At 39.6% G+C, this 24,330-nt stretch overlaps 1 protein-coding gene across 2 annotated transcripts in view; it reads right to left on the bottom strand.

Annotated features, from left to right (window-relative positions):
• Positions 1 to 24,330, bottom strand: part of ARSB (arylsulfatase B) — a 159,597-nt gene that overhangs the window by 120,348 nt on the left and 14,919 nt on the right. For both annotated transcript variants that reach the window (XM_057740441.1, XM_057740450.1), the window contains exons 2-4: positions 23,444 to 23,630; positions 19,188 to 19,378; positions 10,775 to 10,982 (exon numbers count right to left, since the gene is read on the bottom strand). In XM_057740441.1, the coding sequence (XP_057596424.1) occupies positions 10,775 to 10,982; positions 19,188 to 19,378; positions 23,444 to 23,630 (586 nt within the window). The remainder of the gene's footprint in view (positions 1 to 10,774; positions 10,983 to 19,187; positions 19,379 to 23,443; positions 23,631 to 24,330) is intronic.

Here is a 24,330-nt window from a genome sequence, read left to right as displayed (position 1 = left end):
TTTGAAAACAGACACAGCTTTCAATGTGCTTGGTAATCTCCACAGCAGTGGATGTCATTTTTAATGTTTTTTGAAGCCATTTTTCTTTTTCGAAAACTCTGCACAAATAAGAAAGTATTCTGGAGTGGAAATGCTAAAAAAAAAAAATCACTCTACTCGGAGCAGTCATCCTAGGAGAGGTTGATTAGATGTGGCCCATACTGTGAAAGAAAAATAGGAAAGAGATCATAGAGATTACAGTTGGTTAAGGGTGAAAACCGCCGGAGAGGAACAAACCCGTGGTGCCAATAATCTCTGAAATATTTTCTCATTAAGAAAACATGAAAAAAGAGCCCCCACTAGGTTAGGGATTGTTCTGTAAGAAGGGAACAAGCCTGGAAGGCAGATTTCTGTATACAGTGTTTTGTTGATGCTTGGTACCTAACTGCCAAAGTCAGCAAGAGACGCGATGGGGATTTTTTCAAATATATTATTATTATTGTTTTCAGGCCTGGTGGAGGGAATCTCATGCTTCTGAAAGCAAAGGATGAGCAGCCTGTCTGAGGCCAAGCACAGCAGGACTATCTCCCGCAAAGAGTTTCGGCCCTGGTTCCCAGGCCCTCCTTGGAAGAGCAAGTCTCCTTAAACTCCTGGGAAGGAAGGAGATGGAAGGAGATGGCAGCCTTTCCTCAGCTGCCTAAGAGGGGGGCCTCAGATCAAGTCGGAAAACCACAGCAATCACTGTAGAAACCTAAAGTGGAGAGGAATCTGGGACAGAACGCTGGCAAAAGCTAGCCCTGGAACCCTCCAATTCTGGGGCAGATGCCTTGTTTCAAATATATTCTACACACATGCACAGCAGTTACCACTGCCTCGAGGAGAACCCCACACATGGAGAGTGAAATGGGGAACAATTGGATTGTTTGGGTTCTTTAGTGGCCAAAATTTAGCCACTCGCATTTTGTTTTTGTTTTTGTTTTTGTTTTTGTTTGTTTTCTTTAAAAAACTACTATAGAGTCAATCCCCATTCCATTCTGGAAGATAGGAGTATAAACAACACACAGCTCTTGTCTGTCAACTAAAAATACTGATTCCTCCTTTGAAACCTAAATTTTTATCTTCCGTCCATGATTAACAACACTGATTTTTAAAAAATTCCAGACCAAAAACACCTGAAATACAATCTACTATCTGCTGACTCAGAAACTGATCATTCCTGGGCCATTTAGTCCCCTCTTTCATCCTCTGGCTGCCCACTGTGTATTTGCAGCTATAACTGGGGTGACCTGACTTTATCTCAGCCCCTTCCTCCTGCTGCGACTGTGGTTCCCACATGATTATTTTTATGTAGACTCTCCTTTTCACCTCGTTCCATCCTGCAGTGCAGCCTGTCCAACCTAACACTCACCTCACCTCCACAGGGACCTTTGGCTCTAATGAGCTCTGCGAGAAATGTACAATATAAGAAATGGATCCATTTTAAATGTAACCTTTAAAATGGAGTGCAAAACAAGAGGTGAAAGTAAACCCAAACAAACTGGAAAGCTTGTAATTTAGTCAATAAATATGCTCAGTTCAGTATATATTTTCCATTAATTATAAACTCAGGGAAAGGCCACTTCTCATAGAAGAGTGAAAGTAAAGATTGTTTCATGTTTCTCATGCTAAGAAATTCATAATATCAATAATGCAATATTATAGTATACAAGCAGCATTATAATAAAACATCGATCTGACAAACACAGGGATCGAGAAACATCTCTGCCTTAGACTCTGGGTTTGTGGATTCAATGGTTTATCACAGAGAATAAAAATGCAAGACTTTGTTCTGGGGACCTTTAAAATGTATCAATTATTATTTTCTCTCAAAATAATCAACAAATCTGTATGCATTACTGCCTATTACTAATAAAATCTTAAAGTGACCCAACATGCTTTTAGCATGGACATCAACATGAAAATTCTAAAGAGGTGAAATGGGTTAATGACCTCTGACTAGGGAGAAGATGGTTCTCCTCTCACAGTTTTGAGCTATGTGTTATTATTTCCCTCCATGGTAGTTGTGTTGCAAAAAAGGATACTGGCAAAGAGAAAGCCAGTGTGCATCCACTATATCACTTACTCACTTAACAGGTTTTCCTTAGCTTTGTCAGAAATGCATTTAAGAGTTTGAAGAACTTAGTGAGACTGATTTGCCAGCAACAGATTCCTTTGTTCCTGGCACAGAATTTCTATAATATTTATAAGTCTGCCAACTGCCTAAGCACATTTAAACTGCGAAGGAGTTCTCCATTTGTCGGTACCAGTCTAGAAGGGAATTCAACATACGGGGGAGAAAGGGACATAAGATTTAGGGGATTTGGTTAAGAATCTTTATCGCTCTGTTTAAGATATTAAATCACGCATAATTTTGTGAAAGATCAGAAAATACATGTTAAAAGTTTAGGCTCTGGAATAGATTACTCTGTTCAAGCAGAAATGTGCGCTCAAACAGGATCTGGTCAGGGTTTCTCGACAGTGGTGCTACTGGCTTCTGTGTCAGGACACTTCTCCATCGTGCAGGGCCGGCCTGAGCACTGCGGGTGCCTGTCCCTCCAAGGTGACTTCACCCTCAAGTAACTGTGACAACCGAAACCTTACTGCACATTTCCAAATGCTGTGGCGGGCCCCCACCGCAGTCTCAAATGGACTGTGGGTCTGGGGACCATGTGGGCGCTCTGGCCGTGGGCTGCACTCTCTCCAGCTCTCTGCGGATGTGTCCCACTGCCAACAGAGGGGGTGGCCCCATCAACAGCTATCACCAGCACGGACAAAAGCTCTGAAAATGCAGCGTTACACAAGGATCAAATTTCCTAGTAACAAGAAGTCTCAAAGTCAACTGGTCCAAGCTCTCCGGTGAGTTCCTGAATCTCTCTTTTCAGCACCATCCATTGTCCCTCTGCCTTTATTCAGCCCCTCCTCCTCCTCCTATCCCTCTTCACTGCTCAGCCTCCTAACAGGTCTGCCAGCCTCCAAACATCCCCCACACCAGTCCTAACGTCAACATCTGATCCTGCTTCAAACCTTTCAATGCCTCCCCACTGCCTCCAGAATTCCTTCGAGATTCCTTCCTGCAGGTCCAGAGGCCTCTTCTGACCTCGCCTGCAGGTCATGCCCCCCAGGCTCACATCTCGCCATCCCCACCTTGCACTCTAGGCTCCAGCCCCACTGGACCCCTGACAGAACGGCTCTCTCCTCTCTGCCCTTGTTCATGGTTCTCTCTCACAGCTGAGCGTGCTACCCAATCTCCTCCCTACCTGCGTGCTGTTCACCTGGCCAATGCACTTCCAACCGTTAAGTCTCAGAAAGCCTCCCCAGACCCCTGGGCTCTGGTGAGATCTCCAAACACTCTTCCACTGCATAAGAGTACCTTTGCTTGTCTGCCTCACTAAACTGGGAGTTTCCTAAGGGCTAGAACCACATCTTATTTACCTTTCTATCTGCCATGAGACACAAAGTGAATAAATGAGTGATCAGCCAACCTGCATTTAATAGATAATGAAGCTGAGGCCAGAGTCTACGTAACTCACTGGCAGGAAAGCTGGGACTTGAACTCTGATCATATCCTATCAAAGAGGGACTAGAAGGGTCATCTTTGTATAAAAAGAACAGAATATTATGTTTGTAATGAGACAAACGATTTTTGTTAACAGCACTAATAATCACACATTGTATAAAAAGTGTCATTAATCTATCAGGGTTGTAATTTATATGCAGTAAAGTCATGGAGAGCAGAATGATTAAATTTCAATTTTTCTTACTAGCTTTTTTCAAGCATCTGCTTCTAGAAATGGGTGCATTTACCCGAAATGAAAACACCTAGAAGAGGCTGAACTTCAAACCCAGCTGGTTTCTGGCAAATATATGTACATATTACTGTATTTATGTGTATTCCTGTATATAAGCATAATACATTATATATATGTAGAGATGCTATATAGAGTATAGAGAGAGTATATAGAGAGTATATATAGAGAGTATATAGAGAGTATATATATAGAGTATATAGAGTACATATGGCGTATATATAGAGAGTATATAGAGAGTATATAGAGAGAGTATATACTATATATACTCTATACAGAGTGTGTGTGTGTGTGTGTGTGTGTGTGTATATATAGTATCTCTCTATATATTCTTCATTAGGTAAATTCCCAGGGTTTGAATAAGTTACCTTAGATCAAAAGTTCTCAAATTTCTCTATAGCGAAGAATCACCTGGATTCCTGTTAAACATGAAGATTCCTGGGCCCAGATCCCAGGGTTTCTGATTTCATTCATCTAGATGCTGATTTAATAAGTCTGTAATAGAGTCTGAGAAATTATATCTGTAACAACTGAGATGAAATTCACATAACATACAGTTAACCATTTCAGGGTGTCCAACTCAGTGACCTTTAGTACGTTCACAAGGCTGTGCAGCCATCACCTCAGCAACTGCATTTTTAACAAACACTCCGCTGCTGCAAGTGGTCCCCAGGTGGCACACTGAGAGTTTCCACCTCAAGTGCTCAGACGATGAGGCCAAGGGATGAGGAAGCCTCATGGGTCTCCAGATTATTAAAAAAAACAACTTTTTTTAAGTATCTTCAAACATCTAGGGCTTCCTAGGTGGCGCAGTGGTTAAGAATCTGCCTGACAATGCAGAGGTCACGGGTTCGATCCCAGCTCCAGGAAGATCCCACATGCCACGGAGCAACTAAGTCCGTGTGCCAAAAAAAAAAAAACAAAACAAAACAAACAAACAAACAAAAAAATCTAAACCCCCCAAATATATGCCTTTACCTCTCCCTTTCACTAAATGTAAGTGGGATACCAAGAAGCTAGTATACGTCAGGGTTTTCTATACTAATGGATTCAACAGTTATTTGTTGGATGCACCCAGTATTTTTATCCTTACGAAGAAGAGCACTGCCAAGTGAAGTAAAGTGAGAAAACTGGAAAAAATGAATCACTGCTCTGTAACCAGCCAGATCCAGGGCTTGTTTCCTTGGGTTTTAATCATATTATTATAGCACATTATTAAATTCAACTTCAGGCAATGAAATTGCCAATAAACACAGAAAAAGTCTCCAGAGGAAATCAGGTTTGTCCTTATGGTCAAACTCTCCTCTAAATGAAAGTGAAAATGGTTATTCTGATAAGAGTTAGTATAAATATATAATAGCTGCAGAAATACATTGCGATCAATCGCTGATTCTCCTCAAGGCTTTAGAATCAGTTTTCCTAGTTTTAACTCACAATCAAGGTTGCTCCAGAGTTGGCTCTAATTTTAGCTCATTTTCCTCAGGGTTAGACTTCTGTGAAGATTCCTGGAGTTGAGTAACTACACAGGAGTCCCGGTTAAAATGGTATCTTCCTAATAGCCACGAGTGCAGCTTCTCTTAAACAATACTCTGCCAAAATAACATAGACACAGAAGAAGATGAATCACATCATGGTATAATGAGTTAGAATAAGATGAAAACTCATTACAATGCAAGGAACTGGGACTGACAGACAACCTATAATGCCAGAGAGAACCCTGGAGAAATTTCCATAAGCTGTAAGGCTGGAGAAGCTGGGATGCAGAAATCAGGGCTGGTCTCCCTGTTTGCCTCCTGATGCGGAGCTCCCCGCCTACCGGAAAAGAGTCAGGAAGGCAGCCCACAGGGGACAGTGCTAATTTTTGACATGACCAGAGAATTACTAGCTCCTCAATGTCCTATCTTCAGTTAGAGAGCACAGCCCCCAGAGAACAATGGGCAGGAGAAGGAAAGGCCTGGCAGTGGGCCACGCTACCCTGGGAAATGTTCCCCTAAATAAAACCCTGAAGGTGTGGCGACAGAAAGAATCTGGTAGCCACGCCTAAGAACCAGGCAGCCTGAAGATAAGAAAATATTAAGTAGGTCAATCAGGTTCACTAGAGTGTCGGAGACTCAGTGCCTAAAGGCCACTGGGAACAGAGTGACTTGTGTGCATCTACCTGACCCCAGGCTACGGATTTGGGAAGGAATTAAGCAGGGGACAGTGACCAGAGGCCAAGAGACAGCCATGCACTCTGGGTGGACAGATCCTCCGCTGCTCACACCCAGAGGAAGAACGTAGCTGGAAATGATTTACTATGGAAATGACGATTTTAGAAAAGTTCTATTCAGAAAGATCCAGGAAAATCATGGGTTCTATGAAGAGAAGTGTAGAAAACCAAAAAATAGAGATTAGGGACAATGGGATGAGACAGGAAAAGCTGAGATGTAAAAGCACAGCTGATTAGCTTTAACAGGTATTGACCTCAAGTTGATCTGGGTTTGAATTCTCCTCTTCCATCTGTTAGATATGTGGCTTAGCCCCTTCGGCTGCTATAACAAAATGCCATGGACTGGGTGGCTTATAAACAACAGAAATGTATTTCTCAGAGCTTTGGAAGCTGGGAAGGCCAAGGTCAAGGCACCCGTATAGTCACCTTCTGGTGAGAATCCTCTCCTGGTTCACAGCCAGCATCTTCTCACTGTGTCCTCATGTGGCGGAAGAGGCGAGAGATCTCTCTGGTGCCTCTTTATAAAAGCACTAATCCCATTCATGAGGTGTCCTCCCTTATGACCTAATCATTTCCCAAAGGTTCCCACCTTCCAGCATCATCACATATGAATTTTGGGTGAATACAAACATTCAGACCATAGCACTGACCTTGGGCAAACCACTTAACCCCTTTAATGTTTGCTTTCTTCATTTGTAAAGTAAGGATAAAGAAACCCATTTCACAACGCTACTTGGAGCTTTAATGATTAAAACAGGGCCAACAATGAGAAAGTATAGGAAAAGCACTAGAATGGCCTGGGCATGCAGTAAATATTTAATAAACAGTAGTTATTATTATTACTAACAAGCTTAGAAGGAAAAAGAACTGACTGAGGCAAAGAAAGGATTGCAAAGATACTAAAAACACAATGAATAGTAATCTCCACTGGAGATATTAAAGAGCAGAATTAAAACTGCAGAAATGTCTAACTGGTAATGCAGAAGAACTCTGGAAGATTGAGAAAAATGATGAAAAACTGAAAATGATGAAAGAAAAGCTGAGTCAGTAATTCAACCTACTAATTAAAGACATCTTTGAGAAATAAATCAAGCAGAACATAAGCAATAAGCTAAAATATGAGCAAGGAAGACTTCCTGGAGTGAAAAATAATCTCAGCATGCAGATCAAAGGGCTCACAGTATTTCAGGCAAAATTAATTTTAAAATATTTTCAGGACCCACCCTCCTAGACACAATTCAGCAAAAAATTTAAACTATGGAGATAGTTTTTTTAAGCCTCCTAGAAAGGTTCCAGGGACCAGCTTACCAGAGGGATCTTTCAAACAATCTGTAAACTGTTCCAGAGCATAGAAAAACATGGAAAAATTATTCAAACTATTTCATGCTGTGTATATAACCAACACAACAAAACCCAACAGAAAGAAAAGAAACCACCTACTCCACTTACTTTTAAATCAGTGCAAATATTCTAAATAAAATCCTAGCAAACTGAATTCAGTAGTATAATTAAAACACACACACACTATAAAGTTGGATTTAGCCCAACAAAGATAGTCCATGACTAATATATCTATTAATATACCATAGCATCAGAATATGACAACCCTATTATAAAGTAATCCCCATTTTCTCAGTGAAAAGGTCCAAAAATTATTTTTGCTGACTTGAATAAATAATATATTATGGATATTCATGAAATAGTCAACTATCTATTTAAAATATAGCTATGAATACACATTTGAAATCATATAATGAAAGAGATACTTAAAATATTGCTTTTTTCCACTCTCACTTATCATGAAAAAATTGTATTCCACCTCTTCCCATGCATGGTTTTTTTTTTTTTTTTTTTGCTTGCGTCACACTGCATGTGGGATCTTAGATCTCCGACCAGGGATCGAACCCATGCCCCCTGCTTTGGAATGCAGAGTCCCAACCACTGGACCACCAGGGAAGTCCCCCAATGCGTCCTTGACATCAATATCTGTTGCCACAGGAGCCATCTTGAAATATTTAACAGTTTTGCAGAGCTATCATCACTTCTGTCTGAGGACTTTTCAGTCTATGTATGATACGTCAATCCACATATACGTTCATTTCAGAAACTAATTTATCCTTAAATCATATAATTGTGATCTCTACAACAAAGGCTTGCTTTACAAACTTATAACTACCAATTCTTGAAACTGTGAGATCATTTTCCAGGAGTAATTACTAAATCGGTATTAAATGTCTTGGCCTCCTTTTTAATTGATTCTTTCCAGTGACCCCTATGAGCATGTAATACCAGCACTGACTAAAGTGCTTTACCAGGCTGTTCAAAAAGAGGTAAATTAAGAAAGACTCTCAGAATATAAGAGATCTTATAAGGACTTAAGTACAAGATGTCCTCTTTTTTTTTAATTAAAAAATTTTTTTTCTTCAGCTCTTTATTGGAGTATAATTGCTTTACAATGTTGTGCCAGTTTCTGCTGTACAACAAAGTGAATCAGCCGTATTTATACATATCTCCCCATATCCCCTCTCTCTTGAGCCTCCCTCCCACCCTCCCTACCCCACCGCTCTAGGTCATCACCAATCATTGAGTTGATCTCCCTGTGCTATGCGGCAGCTTCCCAGTAGCCATCTATTTTACATTTGGAGTATATATACGTCAATGCTACTCTCTCATTTTGCTCTCTTTTCTGAATGGTAAGTTTTCTGGGAAAAACTCATGTTGTCTATATTCAACCTTTTTCACAGCAGGACACACTTAGAAAATTATAGCATTTGTATGGCATTAAAGCAACTGAACAAGGCTGGTCAGGGTGGACACTACCCCTGGCCCTGCCCAGGCCTCTCAACAGATCAATACTGCAGCACACCTCAGGGAAAGCACTGCTATATCATGAGGTCCAATAAGAACATCCAGATTATTGTGTCAGAGGCAGAAAGGGTGAGACCTGGCTTTGCCTGGCTGTGTGACCTCGGGCAAGTTACTTAGCCTCTTTGTGCTTCAGTCCTCACATCTGCAAGATGGGATAATAATAGTCCCCAGAGAATTATTGTGAGGATTAACTGAACTAATTCACGTAAAGCACTTAGAACTATGTCCCACATATAGTAAATACTCAGTAAATGCTCCATTCCACAGCCATGCCTAATTACAAGCAAAATGAAACAGAACAACTCTTTTAAAAATCTGTGGGTAGAATACCCAGATTCATTTCTCAATGTGTCACCTTATACCCCTCACACAATCACTTTACAGTAAAACTCACCAGATGACAAGTCCTGACCTCACTTTGGAGTTTCAACCAAATTTTTAGGTTTTAGCCAAGGATCACTAGGGATCTGAAAAAGCCTCCTTCATGAAAGACAGACCAAAACAAAGATACAAATGACCTTAGAAGAGAAAGAGAGGGAGTCGAGGGAGGGAGGGAATACGGGAATATGTGTATAAATACAGATGATTGAACTTGGTGTACCTCAAAAAAATTAATAAATAAATAAATAAATAAATAAAGAGAAAGAGATAAAGTGGGGAGTACAAGCAAATATAAAAATATATGTATGCACCCCCCCCCAAAAAAATATATATGTATGCATATACCTGATACACACATATATATGTATACACATAGCTATATATACACTCACATTCACTTGTATATATAAAATTAATGGTTAAGAGCACAGGCTTTGGAGAAATAAATTATTACATTTATGAACTAAAAACAGACTTTACCAAAAAAGGAATTACCAGAAAACAGAGTTTTTGACCATTAAAAAATATGGTTGTTGTAATGAATTCAATAGAATGATTAGAGAATAATGATAAGGAAATTTCCCAAGTAGTAGAAGAAAAATAAAGAAAATAGGGGAGGGGAAAAACAAACCTAAGAAAATTAGAGGATTGATCCAATAGCCAAAAAACAGGAATTTTGTAAAGAGAGACTAGGAGAAAGGTGGGATGGAGGGCCAAACAATTCTGAAACAAATAGCACAGGGAAATTTCCCACAACAAATGGATCTGCATTTTCAGATCGAAAGCGCTCTCTGAATACTCATCACAATGAATAAACCATGATCTACAGCTAAAGCACATCATAGGGAAATTTTAGAAAACTATGTCTCATGAGAAGGGGGAAGACCACATATATAACAGATTAGGAATCAGAATGACACTGCCATAATGAAAATGATTTTCAAAAATTTTCTTTCTCACTTCTTTTGTTTTTTCTATAATCAACATGGATGACTGTACTGTCAGAAAATTTTAATATAAAATCATCTATACTTGGAGACTCTAGCCTAGATTTAAATGGCTCCATTTCTTGAATGTCTTCAGTATGTCACAATCTGTCTCTGCACTGATACAGAGACCCCTCTAGTCAGTGGAAGTCCTCTTCAAAGAGGATGCCTGGGCTGTAGAGATTGCTGGGAACAAGTCACTCCAGGGATTCACTGCCCAGCTGCCCTGCATAGGAGTGATGTCCACTCATACCTACTCAGTTACTGAAAGCTTGATTTCAAGCATACTCCCAGAATATTTTGATATCTGAAGGAAGAGGGACGAAGGCTCATAATTCTTTTTCCTTAGACACATTTTTCTATCCATTATTATCATGTCTCCACTCTTGCAGTTAGCATTTATTTTAATAAGGAACTGCTAAATGCTCCAATGTATCTTCATTCCATTTATCGAATGTGATGTCCTAGGCTTTGCCAAGAGATGATTTTCCTATTGACAGACTTACCTGTGGAGAAGATGAACACCGTGTTGTTCCAGAGCCCACGGCTTTTTAAGGCTGCGGTGACATTTCCCACTGCTTCATCCATAAGGGACACCATTCCGGCATAGTAATGCCTATGCTTATCTTGGATAAAGTCATATGGTTTCAGGTATGCCTCGGGGACCTGAAGGGGCTCGTGGACAGACTGGAGAGCAAGGTAGAGAAACAGAGGCTGCAAAGAGAGTTTGTGCAAATCGGTTAAGGGGGCTTGGAAACATTAAATATATAGAGAGAAGTCCAGATTTATCAGTTAGTAAAAGTAACATTCAGACAACCGACAAATTGGGTTGAAAATATTTGTAAATCATATATCTGATGAGGGACTTATATCCAGAATATATTAAGAATCCTTATGACTCAATAATGAAACTCAAGTAACCCAACTACAAAATGGGCAAAGAATTTGAACAGACATTTCTCCAAAGAAGATATACAAATGGCCAATAAACACATGAAAAGATGTCCTACATCATTAGTTACTAGGGAAATGCAAATAAAAACCACACTGACGTACCACTTCACACCCGCTAGGATGGTTATAATTTTAAAAAATGGAAAATAAGAAGTGTTGGTGAGGATGTGGAAAAACTGGAACCCTCATTCATTGTTGATGGGAATGTAAAATGGTGCAGCCAGTTTGAAAAACAACTTGGCAGATCCTGAAATTGTTAAACACAGAGTTACCATATGAGCCAGCATTTCCATTTCTAGAGAAACAAAAGCATATCCACACAAAAACTTGTACATGGATGGTCACAGTGGCATTATTTATAATAACCAAAAAGTGGAAACAACTAAAATGTCTACCAATTGATGAATGGATTAACAAAATGTGGTGTATTTTCAGCAATATACAGCAATACAGTAAAGTCCCCTACCTACAAACCTTCAAGTTGCAAACTTTCAAAGATGCGAACGTGCATTCCATCAATGTCTGGCGTGAGTGACATTGCAGCTCGCCCTCCGTCTCCTACTGCTGGAGATCCTTCAGCTCCACCATCTCCCACCTCCCTTCCCTCCTCCAGTCAGTAACTCTTCTTGCCTGTTCACTGGATGCCAGCCCCTGTATGCCAGCTGTTGTACTGTACTACTGTACTTTTCAAGGTACTGTACTGTAAGATTAAAAATGTTTTCTTTATTTTCGTTTGTTTTTATGTGTTATTTGTGTGAGAAGTATTATAAACCAATTACAGTACAGTGGTACTATGTTAGTTGGGTACCTAGGCTAACTTTGTTGGATTTACTAATGCACTCTTGGAATGGAACTCGTTGGTATGTAGAGCACTTACTGTAAAAGGAATATGATACAGCCATAAAAAGGAATGAAGTACAGACACATCCAACATAGATGTACCTCGAAAACATTATGTTAAGTGAAAAAAACCAATCACAAAGATCACATTTTGTGTGATTCCATTCATATAAAATGTCCAGAATAGGCAAATCTATGGAGACAGAAAGTAGATTAGTGGTTGTTGAAGCTGTAGGGAGTTGTGGGGAAGAGGATTGATGAGCGATTGCTAATAGGTATAAGACTTCTTTTGGGGGTAGTGAAAATGTTCTAAACTTAGATTGTGGTGATGGTTGCATGACTCTGTGAGTTTACTATTGAATTGTGTATGTTAAATGGGTGAATTTTATGAAAATAAAAGCTTGAGTTCTAAAATGGCCTAGAAAGCTCTGATCCAAACAAATAATAATAATAATACCAATAATTCTGTCTCATGTAATACTCAAAACCACCTTGCTACACCCATTTTACAGGTAAGTTAACTGAGGCTCAGAAAGGTAATATGACTTGCACAAGTTCATATTAATTGCAGAGCAATTTCCTATTGGAAACTCTACTATTACAGTGCAGATATGTCCCAATAGATGGGTTTTAGCTGAAAAATGTTAACACCTTTTGGGAGAGGTTTAAGGATTGTTTACATTTTTATAAGAAAATAAGTGAACACCACACCTTGTTAGTCTTTGATCTAGGACCAAACATAGGGCCAATTTAATCCCTAGAAACAAAGGCATGTGATACATTGATTCTATTTTACCTCTTACACCAATTTATAAAATTTAACATTTGCGGTATTCTGGGTTAGCCCCTTCCTTTTAATGAGACTTTCTGAAGGCACTGTCTTCACTGTGCTCCTACAGAATTCTTTAAAGACTTGGAAACCCTCAAAGAGACAACAACTGGTTCAACCAAAGAGTAAAAATATAATTCTGTTGAAGTATTTGAGGCATTTAAACCTCAAAGAATGGGGAAAAGTTAGAACACAGACTGGAAGGCAGGTTCATATTTCATTAGTTACTGTTAAAAATTGTTTTAAATTACATATTATACATCCCTGTGATACAGTAATGGGTATACACATATAGAACTCAAACAGACATCCAAGAGAGTATTTTCAGTTCAGATCTTTGGAACTTAGAAACACCATTTCCCCACAATCAAAATGTTCAAAATGACTGTTCAATATCAAAGTCATCACTTTAAAACCTATTTAACTAAAGAGGCAGGTGACAGAATGACAACCACAATGATGCAGACCCTAGGCTTCATTTGCACATTATTTCCATGGGAAAACATTCCAAATTCCAACCCCAAAAGGCGACACTAACAGCTTTGATGTGGCTTTAGCTCTGCCTCTGCTGCCCTTCGACACGGATGGGTTCTCCTCCAGCCACACAAGTCGCACCAAAACTCCCAGCCTCCTCCAGACCACAGTGAAGGGAATCCCAGTAGACGCCCTGCCCAGGTGGAGAGGAAGGACCCTAGAGGGGAAAGACAAGTTGTCTTTTTCCCATTTCATTAGCAGCGAGGGTCTGCAATGGGAGCTGCCATCTGGGTCTTCAGCAGGAGACCAAGTCCAAGCCCCAGCTACCAGCCAAGGTCTGGATGGGGAAGGACTAAAAATTGGAAGGCTACGACAATTTGCAACCCATATAAAGTTTTAAAAATCAGGAAATGTCACATAAAGACCTGTTTTTGTTTGCTTGTTTGTTTTGTGTGTGTGTTTGTTTTTTAAATCAGAACTTCTAACAACTCCAGGCTCACACTCCATCGGACAATGAATGGCTGGAGTATGAGAAACAGAGACCTCCCCACCCCCCAAGGGCTCTCTGGTTTTCTAGTGTCCCCACTGTCCTACCTGACTGGCTTCACTTATTTAGGGTAGCAGCCTGGCCCTTGTAAACATCTGAGTTTGTGACACTGGTCTGGAGTCTCTAGAGTGGACAGGGATGGAAAAATGAGAAAGGGAGCTCACTGTTTCAGGAGAAAGCGTGCTCACCCAGGTCATTATGGACAACGTGGCAGCTCCCATGGCGAAGGAGAGAAAGGGGAAGGAGGGGAGGTCATTTCCAGCCAGCAAGTGAATGCCGAAAGTAAGAGCTGGGGAAGGTGGTGGAGGAGAGTTCTCATAACCACACAGGGAAAAAAATCATGGTTCTAGGACCATCATTAAATGGTCTTATAAATATTCAGTATGGAAACCATTCTACTCATTTTGTTAAGTATAGCAAAAAATTACCTGAAAACCTTTCTCATAATTATTCTTTAATGGCTAAAGACATGACCATCGCTCTTGAGGGATTAAAATGATAAAACTACAACAATTCCCCCATTTTTCCAGCAGTCGGGCTCTTGTCAGTTCAAACAGAAGGGGCATAATTGAGAAAAGAAAATGAAAATCCCTGAGGGATGCAGTCTGTCCTGGCCTGTGACTGTTACAGACCCTGCCAAAGCCTCACACTACCTGCTGACTAGACTTAGAAGTAGACATAAAGGTGGTCCTTGAACAAAACAAGTTGTCTTTTTCCCATTTTGTCCGCAGTGATATAGGAGCATTCAGTGTATGGGCAAACAACCTTGCACACGTCAGTCTAGCTCTGGTCACCAGGAGGCAGAATGATGAATAGTGGACCCATTTAATGTGGTGAGGACCAATGTATCACATTTTAGAGTATTTCCATCCAATATTGTAAAAATAAAGTTCAGTTCTCACAAGGTGAACTTTATTCGTGGAACAACTCATTTGCCAACAGTGTTAGATGTGAAACATTTCAATACTACTTTTAAATTGAAAACAACAACAACAGCAACAAAGAGTACTGTTCTTAGTACCACATGGTAGTCCAGTAGAAAGAACAGGGCTCTCAGTTTCTCCACCACAATCGGGAGCCTCTTGTCCTAAGACACTGACAATATCCTACCCCCAGCCCCCCCCCCCCCCCCCCCCCCCCCCGGCCACCTGCAATCAACAGCTGTAGCCAATCCTCCAGCTCACTGTTAGCCTAAGCAAGCAGCTGCCATCCTGGGGACAGGCTCAGTATTACTATGCTGTCTGCTGACTTGAGTTCCAACCTAATCATGCCTTGGCCTTTGGAGACTTTCAGGCCCATTCTGACCTTACTGACATCCTGATTCAAAACACTAAAGTCCTGGACCCGAGTGATCTCCATAGATCTCCGGGTTTGTGCAGGACCCTGATCTCTCCCTTGGTCTTTCTTTGGGTCCAGATCTCTGCTCTCACCAACCCAGTTACAGCTGCCACCTTTACACCAATCCTAGCTGTACCCCTTTCAGGTTTCTTAGCTCTGCAAATTGGAATCCTAAACATGAATCATGACCAAATGTTTAGACATTAAGTAAAAGTATGACACTATTACCTAAAGTTATTAGAATATTAAAATGGTGCTAAGAATTCATTTCCCTTTCTCATTATGCTAATATAGGTGAGGAAGAAAGCCTTATTTTCATGTCTTTAGTACATTTTCCTAATTTAATATATAACTTTTAAAAAAGCATATGATAGGTTTTAAAAGTGTTATTCTATCTTGACTTCCAAATTAAGACTTTTTTTTCCAAATTGTGACAGGAAAAATAAGTGTCTACCACTAGAAATTCACATTTGCTTTAAGAAGCTGCTTGTAGATGAAGTGTGTTGAGAAAACATTTATTTTTACGCTGCAAAGTTTGGAAGGGGGCTATTTTTAACCAAACGATATCTGTGAATGGGTTACTTTCACATTGTAGTATTAGTACTAAGGGAATCATCCTGTAGAAAAAGAGAAAAGACATTCCTTCCTAACACTGTACAATATGTCCCTGACTGCAGCACCATGTTTCTGCTACAAAATAGCTCCAAATGCTTTTTTCCCCTCAAGTGCTCTTTAAAAGAGACACATTTTAAAGTCAGCTTGTGGATACTTTGTATTTCTTTAATGATTTCTATCTTATAACAAGTTGCCCATGTTACAGTCTATAGATAGCACAGAGAAATTAGCACAGAATTAGATTCAACATTTGAATAAAATGATGAAAGTCCTGGAATTGGTGTGCTGCATCCTAGAGAATTGAAACTGTAAACATCTGCATTTTCTGTCAAACTTTCTGCAGCTATTATCCACTATTGATTATCTCATTCATTTATGTCTATGCTTCAAATTTGACTTTGAGGATGCTGAAAAACCTGGACACTGTTTCAGAATATTTCTGTCACTGTAGGAAAATGACCTCCTCTCACCTGGCAATTTCCATATTATCTGTGAGCAGCCCCATACTAATCACAGTAGTCTGGGTGGCTTGTGAGCTCTTAGGGCTTACGGTCTTCCTCAGTTCCTGTCCCTTCCCCACTACACCAGTTAAGAGAGCCTACCTACCAGGAATGATTTTACCTGAGGTGCTTCCTCTTATTTGCTTAATGTTATGGGCACTGGGAGAGAATACTCCATTGTTCCTTAATGGGAACTAATTTTTAATGCAGGCATCTTATACTTGTTGCATGATTAAAGTAGTAGTATATTGTGAGCCTGCAAAGGGCAGCCGGCTTCTGCTTCCCCTCTGTGCTTGAGGGGATTTGATAGTAACTGCACATCAGAATCACTGGTGGGAGGTGGGGGTGGAGGGGTAATTAAACACCAGTGATAGCATCCCACCCTGGACCAATAAATCACAATATTTGGAACTGGTATTTCTTAATTATTTATTTATTTATTGGCTGCATTGGGTCTTCATTGCTGCACACGGGCTTTCTCTAGTTGCGATGGGGGTGGAGGGGCTACTCTTCATTGTGGTGCATGGGCTCCTCATTGTGGTGGTTTCTCTTGTTGAGGAGCACGGGCTCTAGGCGCATGGGCTTCAGTAGTTTTGGCACATGGGCTCAATAGTTGTGGCTCATGGGCTCTAGAGCACAGGCTCAATAGTTGTGGCACACAGGCTTAGCTGCTCCGAGGCATGTGGGATCTTCCTGGAGCAGGGATCAAACCCATGACCCCTGCAATAGCTGGTGGATTCTTAACCACTGTACCACCTAGGAAGTCCTGGAACTGGTATTTCTTACAAGCTTTCCAGATGATCCCAATACACTGTCACTGTATTGTGTACTGGAACCATCAGGCTGAATCATACACGGGGGCTCATAATCTCTGGTTGGGATATGAACTGTGAACTAGGGAGGCCTGTTAAGTGCATTGAGCTCTGGAGTTAACCAGTGTGACAGCATGGTTTTAAAGTCTGATTCTGTGACCTTGAACAACTTACCTCACTCCTCTAAGCCAGTGTGCTCATCTGTAAAATGATGCACACCTCAGACCTCAAAGGACAGGACAAGGACCACAGTTCCCTCAAGACCTTATCTTGGACTTCCCTGGTGGCACGGTGGTTAAGAAGCTGCCTGCCAATGCAGGAGACACGGATTTGAGCCCTGGACCAGGAAGATCCCACATGCCACAGAGCAACTAGGCCCGTGCGCCACAGCTACTGAAGCCCGTGTGCCCTAGGGCCTGTGCTCCACTACAAGAGAAGCCACCGCAGTGAGAAGCCCATGCACCACAACGAAGAGTAGCCCCCGCTCGCTGCAACTAGAGAAAGCCCGTGTGCAGCAACGAAGACCCAATGCAGCCAATAAAAAAAAAAAAGACCTTATCTTGTTCTTTGGGCTTTTAACTGTATCTATAACATGCCAAGCATACAGAAGAAAACTGAGAATTTAAGCCAACTACCTAGCAGTTATCTTTCCAACTACCCGAATATTGGTCTAGATCAAGATTTAAAATCTGCATATGTCTACATATTTGAGAGAATGTTCCAATCTCTTCCATGTTCCACAGCAAGCATGGCCACTCCAAGAGGTCAGCATAAAAGAGTAATAAAAAGCCAAAAAGTGGGGCAAAGCTGAGGACAGATACCAGGAAAGACATTCAATGCTGAGTTAGGGTAGGCAGGAGGAAACTATGTAAAAAAGGGAGTCAGGAGCCAGGTACCAAGTCTGTACAGGTATATAAATAGGAATCCAAACTGTGATCTGCACTGAGGACCTTCAGTAATTGCCAAAGAGGCAAAGCCCAGGGAATTGGAAAAACTGGATAACATTGCACATCCTGTAATTTGCTGTGTCAGAGTCTTATTGAAGGCCTAATTTTGAGGCCATGTTTATACAGTTCGTAATGAAGCCATATTTTGAACCCAACATCTGACAACACAAACATCTGACCCAAGTTTAAAGCCATTTATAAGCTAAATCCGGAGAATTCAGCTTAAACTTCAGCTCAGGAGATTAACTCTAGATTAACAACAACAACAGCAACAAAATGTTAAGGCTATTGAGACTCTTTTCTATTTTTATCTATAAATAAGTCAAAAGACTTCAGCACACGACATATAAATGGCTTCAGTATGGTCAATCCAAAAACAGGCTCATCAGTGTACCATGTTTATAGATTAGAAGACTCAATATTGTTAAGATGTCATGGTCCCCAAGCTGGTCTACAGACAATGAAATCCAAATCCAAGTAGGTTTTTTTTCGTAGAAATTGGCCAGCTGATTCTAAATGAACATGGGAATGCAGAATACGTAGAATAGCCGAAATAACCCCGGAGGTGGAAATACAAAGCCAGAGAACTTGCCCTGAACCTAAAGTCTGTGGATACCTTAACAGAAAGCTTGCCATAATAATGCCTCATCGTGTACATAAGCCTATCATTTTTTAAAAAGTCAATTTACGAATTACTTACCACCCATGCACACAGTACACTAAAATAATAAAGCTGTATTTGTACTGAAACACTATGTACACAGTGTTCCTCAAAGTGTGATCTGCGGACCACCTGCAACAGAATCACTCTTGAGGAGTCTCTTTAAAATATTTTCCAATAGGTTTTCCCCAGACCTAACGAAACAGACCTTTACAGGTAAACTCCAGGAATTTCTACTTCCAACAAGCTTCTCAGGCTGATACTCATGTACTCTCAAATTTGAGAGTGACTCCCCTAAAATTTATTAGATTTTCCCCCCAAAGACAGTGGCCTTTTCCCATATTTACCTGAAGAGATGCTATCTTCACACAATTTTGATATCAGTAAAGAAGCAAGACTTACCTTCTCTGGGGGGTGGTTAGTTATGAGGGTTGTAGCCCTTTCAGTAAACACATTTGTTGAATACATGTTTTTATATCCTGTTGCAACTTCTTCACCATCTCGAAAATCAAGAGCACATCGTGTGACATTCAGAGGATCGATTAACGTACAGCGCTCATGGGAATAGTAATCTTCACTACCTAGAAGATATCCTGTAATGAGAATGGGAGATGAAAGTAGTCAGCATAGCATAAAACTTGTTAAACAAATGAAGGTTTCAGCATTTAATTGTCGAATGCAATTGATTACCCATGACAAGGCTAATCAAATGACAATTCTAATCAGAGCACCATTTTTTAACATCTCTATATTTGCTAGCATAAGGCATTAAAATGTTATTGTAAAAAATTTCACATCCATCCCTCAGCCAAGTCTTTAGAACAGAAGCTCTATCATGTAACTCTCAAAGTGGGTGATTCCAAGTAAATATGTGTTTAAAAGTCAGAGTTTAAATTCAGTAAAGTGATGACATCGTAATCTTTTAAAGCTATCTAATGGCTAAAATAGCATATGGTTAACATGAATTGTTACACGTTTTTACTCTGAGGTGATCACAGAAATGAACCCTGAATTCAAATAACGTTGCTATTGACCTTGGTGACTGGCTTCAAGGTTATTTATAGAAGTAGCTCTTGGAGGAATCATCTTTAGTCAGATGCTGACACCCACTGGTGAAAGACACAAAGCTTTCCACACAGAGGATCTCTAAACATAACAGAACCAAAAGAGCAAGCTAACATGTGGCTTTGAAATGAGATTTTTCTACCTATGGTGACCTCAATTTTGCCCCCAATTTAAATGGCATCAGTGGCCTATCCCACAATTTAGACTTAAACATGGGAGAAAATGCGTTTTCTCAACTTTAGTTGTTTCTGCAAATGTTCCATATTTTCCTAAAATATTAAAATAAGCTGTGCTGCATGTTGTATGAGTCTATTGATATGAAACATTCAGAACAGGCAAATCTATAGAGACAGAAGGAGGTTAGTGGTTGCCTAGGGCTATTAGGGCTGGGGGAAAGTGGGGAGTGACTGCTAATGGGTATGGGGTTTCTGTTTTGGGGTGATAGAAATGTTCTACATCTGGATTGTAGTGACAGTTGCACAACCTATGAATTTATTTAAAAATCAATGAATTGTACACTTTAACTGGGTGAATTGTACAGTATGTGAATTACACTTTGATAAAGCTATTCAAAAGAAATAACTGTGCTGGACTTGCAGCTATCTCCTGACAAACACTGTTTAGTAACATATTTTAAAATGAAGATGATAAAATTGCCCTAACCCTTTCCCCAGTTCTGAATATTCCTTATAATCACAATTAAAAGCCCTACACACCTTACCTAGTAAATGAACTCATTTTTAATTAATTTCCTCCTTTTCCATGAGTCAGTAAATTCAAGGTCCTGAACACAATGAATATCTTAGTCTTAAGATAACTCTTTAAATGGTAATCTTTTCCCCTACATGTATAACAGAAAGGGAAAGCCAATGTGTTTGCTAATTAATATGTAATAGAAAAGCATATGTATCCATGAAAATAATTTCAGCCCTTATATAGGTAATTAAGGGGACAAGACACATGTTCTATTTGGGCTCAGTAACTGCTGGTAACACCTTGAGGAATCACTTCAGGTTCTTTATCTGTAAGAATAAACTGTTTTCTATCAATTGAGGAAATATACACAGAGGATATCATGATTAAAAAATCTATGAACTATAAATATTAAAAAGTTAGTACAAATAGGATTCCAGGAATAGAACTCTTTATTCACATAACAGAACTATCTATTCACATACTTCACTAAACTGATACCACGCAACCACATGACAGTCACATAGAACTTTCTCATGACAATATTTCACAAATTTGAACTTACATGCTGAGCCTAAAGACGATGGCAGCCTTTGCTTTTTTGGGAAAAATGAGAAACTACTTTTTGAACAATTAAATCTCTGACTGCTGTATTTAACAGCTTTACTGAAATGTAATTCATGCACCATACAAATCCCCCATCTAAAGTGTACAATTCAATGGTTCTTAGTGTACTCACAGAGTAGTGCAACCAGGCCCGCAATCATCTGACTGCTTTTTAACAGAACACGTAAGTCATATCAGTGAGAACAGCTGCATGGTCATCATGCCTTCCTTGTCTGCAAGTCTCCCTTCCATATGAATGTGGGGTGTCAGTTTGTAAGTCTAAATCCAGTTAGGCTTCTTAATTCTCATAAAAGGATATCATTTCCATCTTCGGTCCAACAGAATTTTTAAATATATAAATTGGTCTTTAATAAAAACAATTAAAATATCTATAGTCCTTCCAGTTGCCAGAGTGCAGGTATCGACCCATCTTTTAGAAAAGGCCTGAATGAAAATTGTCAAAAGATGTAGAGGCTGTTTTTTCCTGTAGAATTTCTAAGATGACAAAGAGGTCTTGCAACCAAGTCCTATTTTCAACAGCTATTTAAGGATACTGAGGATATATCCAGGTTCATCAACAAAGAATATGTTGATTAGCAATATCTGCTAGAGAGCCCAGATGAGCGCAGGGCACATGGTGTCACATGTGGATGTCCTTACATCTGGACTTGAACCCTGGTTCCAACAAGGCACTAGAGAGCTGTGAGCTTAGATTGCATTGTTTGGGTCCCATATAATCACTTTAACCAAAAATATACTTTGGTGCTCTGGCCCTAGCTTGAGTAGAAGAGAATGCCTCAAGAAACATCTACAGGACAGGCACCACTTTATTACTAAAATGATGTTTTTGAGGATGTTGTCCACCTAACCTTCTCCCAAAGGAGAAATTTCTCTCAGGTCTAAGAGCCAGAAAATGCTTTACTCTTCCTGAACATCTGGTTTTCATTTAACTTATAAATAATGTGACTCTTATAGACTGACTTTTGTTTTGTTTTTTTGCTTTGGATAGAAGAAGTCTCAAATCTCAGAGTTGAATGTGAAGTCTGCTTACAGCCATGCAGTTTTGTTTTGTTTTATAACCCAGTGCCAGGCAATTATTCTATCTTTTTCTACTCACCCTGATTTTTTATTCTATTTATTTTTTAAAAATTTATGTTCAATGTGTGTTCCTTTTTAGGTATGGCAGGTTGTAAATAAATGAAGAGACAAATGGGAGGTAGGTAGGGAGCTAAACAGATAGACAGATAAAATAGAATAGCTAGATAGAAAGCAAAATATGAAAAGAACTTAACAGAAAGATATGTAGCCCCTGGCAAGATAAACAGATAAATAGGTTGTTAAGAAACAGTTTGTAACAGGTTTAAAGAGAGCATATTTAAAAAAATGTAGGTTTTACATTTATTTTTATAGGGCTATCAAATCCATAAAATAGTTATTATTTCTTATTATCCTTCCTATTACCATTTGTTATTTACCCTCCCATTTTATTTGTTTGATCTATCTTTCAAAATCTAGTGATTTCAAAAACAGATCTCACAGAAGGGGAGAAGGATGCCAATGGAAAAGAGTCTTTTTTTTATCATCTCCAGGAAAAACAAAACAAAACAAAACCTTTGAACACAATTCATGAAGAGAAAAACATATTCTGAATCTCTGTGAAGGAAAATATTCTTGTATTGAGTTTTGCCTGGAATTAAAAAAAAAATCAATCTATATCCCTCTTTGGTAATAAGGTTCTCTAAAAGTACAGTGCTCTCTGATGTGGAGAGAGCAGACTCTTTAAAGGCCCCCATGTGGCTCCAAGAAACATAGCAAAGGGACTTCCCTGGTGGTGCAGTGGATAAGACTCCGCACTCCCAATGCAGGGGTCCTGGGTTTGATCCTTGGTCAGGGAACTAGATCCCATATGCATGCCACAACTAAGAGTTCACATGCCACAACTAAGAAGCCAGCGAGCTGCAACTAAGGAGCCCTCCTGCTGCACCTAAGAAGCCCACATGCCACAACAAAGGAGCCCACATACCGCAACTAAGACCCAGCACAACCAAATAAATAAATAAATATTTAAAACAAATAAAACAAACAACAACAACAACAACAAAAACCCTAGCAGAGGTAACTGCCTGTCCCACCATGAACTGAGCTCACAGCCATATTTACAGTGGTGGTATGAGACAGTGGCCCAAAAGTGGTGCTGACTGATTCACTGTGTGTTCAAGTTTCCAGTCATCTCATTTGTTTTGAGACGGCTGCAATTGGTCTGAGCTGTTAAAGAAACATGTGCACTTCATTACCAAAGTAGGTATCAAATCCTCGGCGGGTTGGAAGACATTCTTTCCGGTACATTCCCAGGTGCCATTTTCCAACCATATGGGTAGCATAGCCTGCTTCTTTTAGAAGCTGGGGCAGGAGTTTTTCATCCAGAGGAACACAGCTGGGTTGACAGGGCCAGATTATTTGATGCTGTAAACCTGTGTGGATCTTAAAAGAGATAAATATAAAATTATGGATTAATGATGTTGAAACATCTGAACAAGCAGATAAAGTGGTTGCCTAATTTATTGGACATATCTGTATACCTGAATGTTTAATTCTATTTCTGTACTGGTTTAAGGCATTTCTAAACGGCATTTTCCTCACTTATTCAAATAAGGTAATAGACATAAATAAGGATTTGAAAGAAATGATTAAAAGCAGTCTAACAAACGTTAGACAGTTTCAACAAATATTTATCCAGGAACTAAGTTAGAAACTGTTAACTTAAATTTTCAAAAAAACTTCCTACCTCAAAAAGGTAGGAAGCAGCCATAATATGAAGTGTGGATCTATCAAGGAAAAAGTGTTCCAATTTCTGTGCACATGAGAAGTTGGTTTTGATTAAAAGAAGATTCTATAATCTTTCAAGACTTGAGTTTTTAAAAGGTACAATGAAAAAAAAAAGAAAAAAAGGTATAATGAAGGTGATGATTTGCGTTTCTTATTCTACCTTATGTAAACCATACTTTCAAAAGACAGTGACTGACTTTTCCTTAAAAAAAAAAGAAAAACAGTGGTCATCTGATCCACAGGTTAGGAGTGGCTCACACAAGTATGCCCAAGGTGCAAGCACCATACAACTAACTTTAAGAAATGATTACGTGTTGTCTTCTTGTAATATTAAAATAGAATGTCCACAATTATA

The sequence above is a fragment of the Hippopotamus amphibius genome, chromosome 1, assembly GCF_030028045.1.
Source record: "Hippopotamus amphibius kiboko isolate mHipAmp2 chromosome 1, mHipAmp2.hap2, whole genome shotgun sequence".
In the NCBI taxonomy this organism is placed as follows: domain Eukaryota; kingdom Metazoa; phylum Chordata; class Mammalia; order Artiodactyla; family Hippopotamidae; genus Hippopotamus; species Hippopotamus amphibius.
Note: the sequence above shows the minus strand (reverse complement) of the source record. Positions and strands in the feature narration are given on the sequence as shown.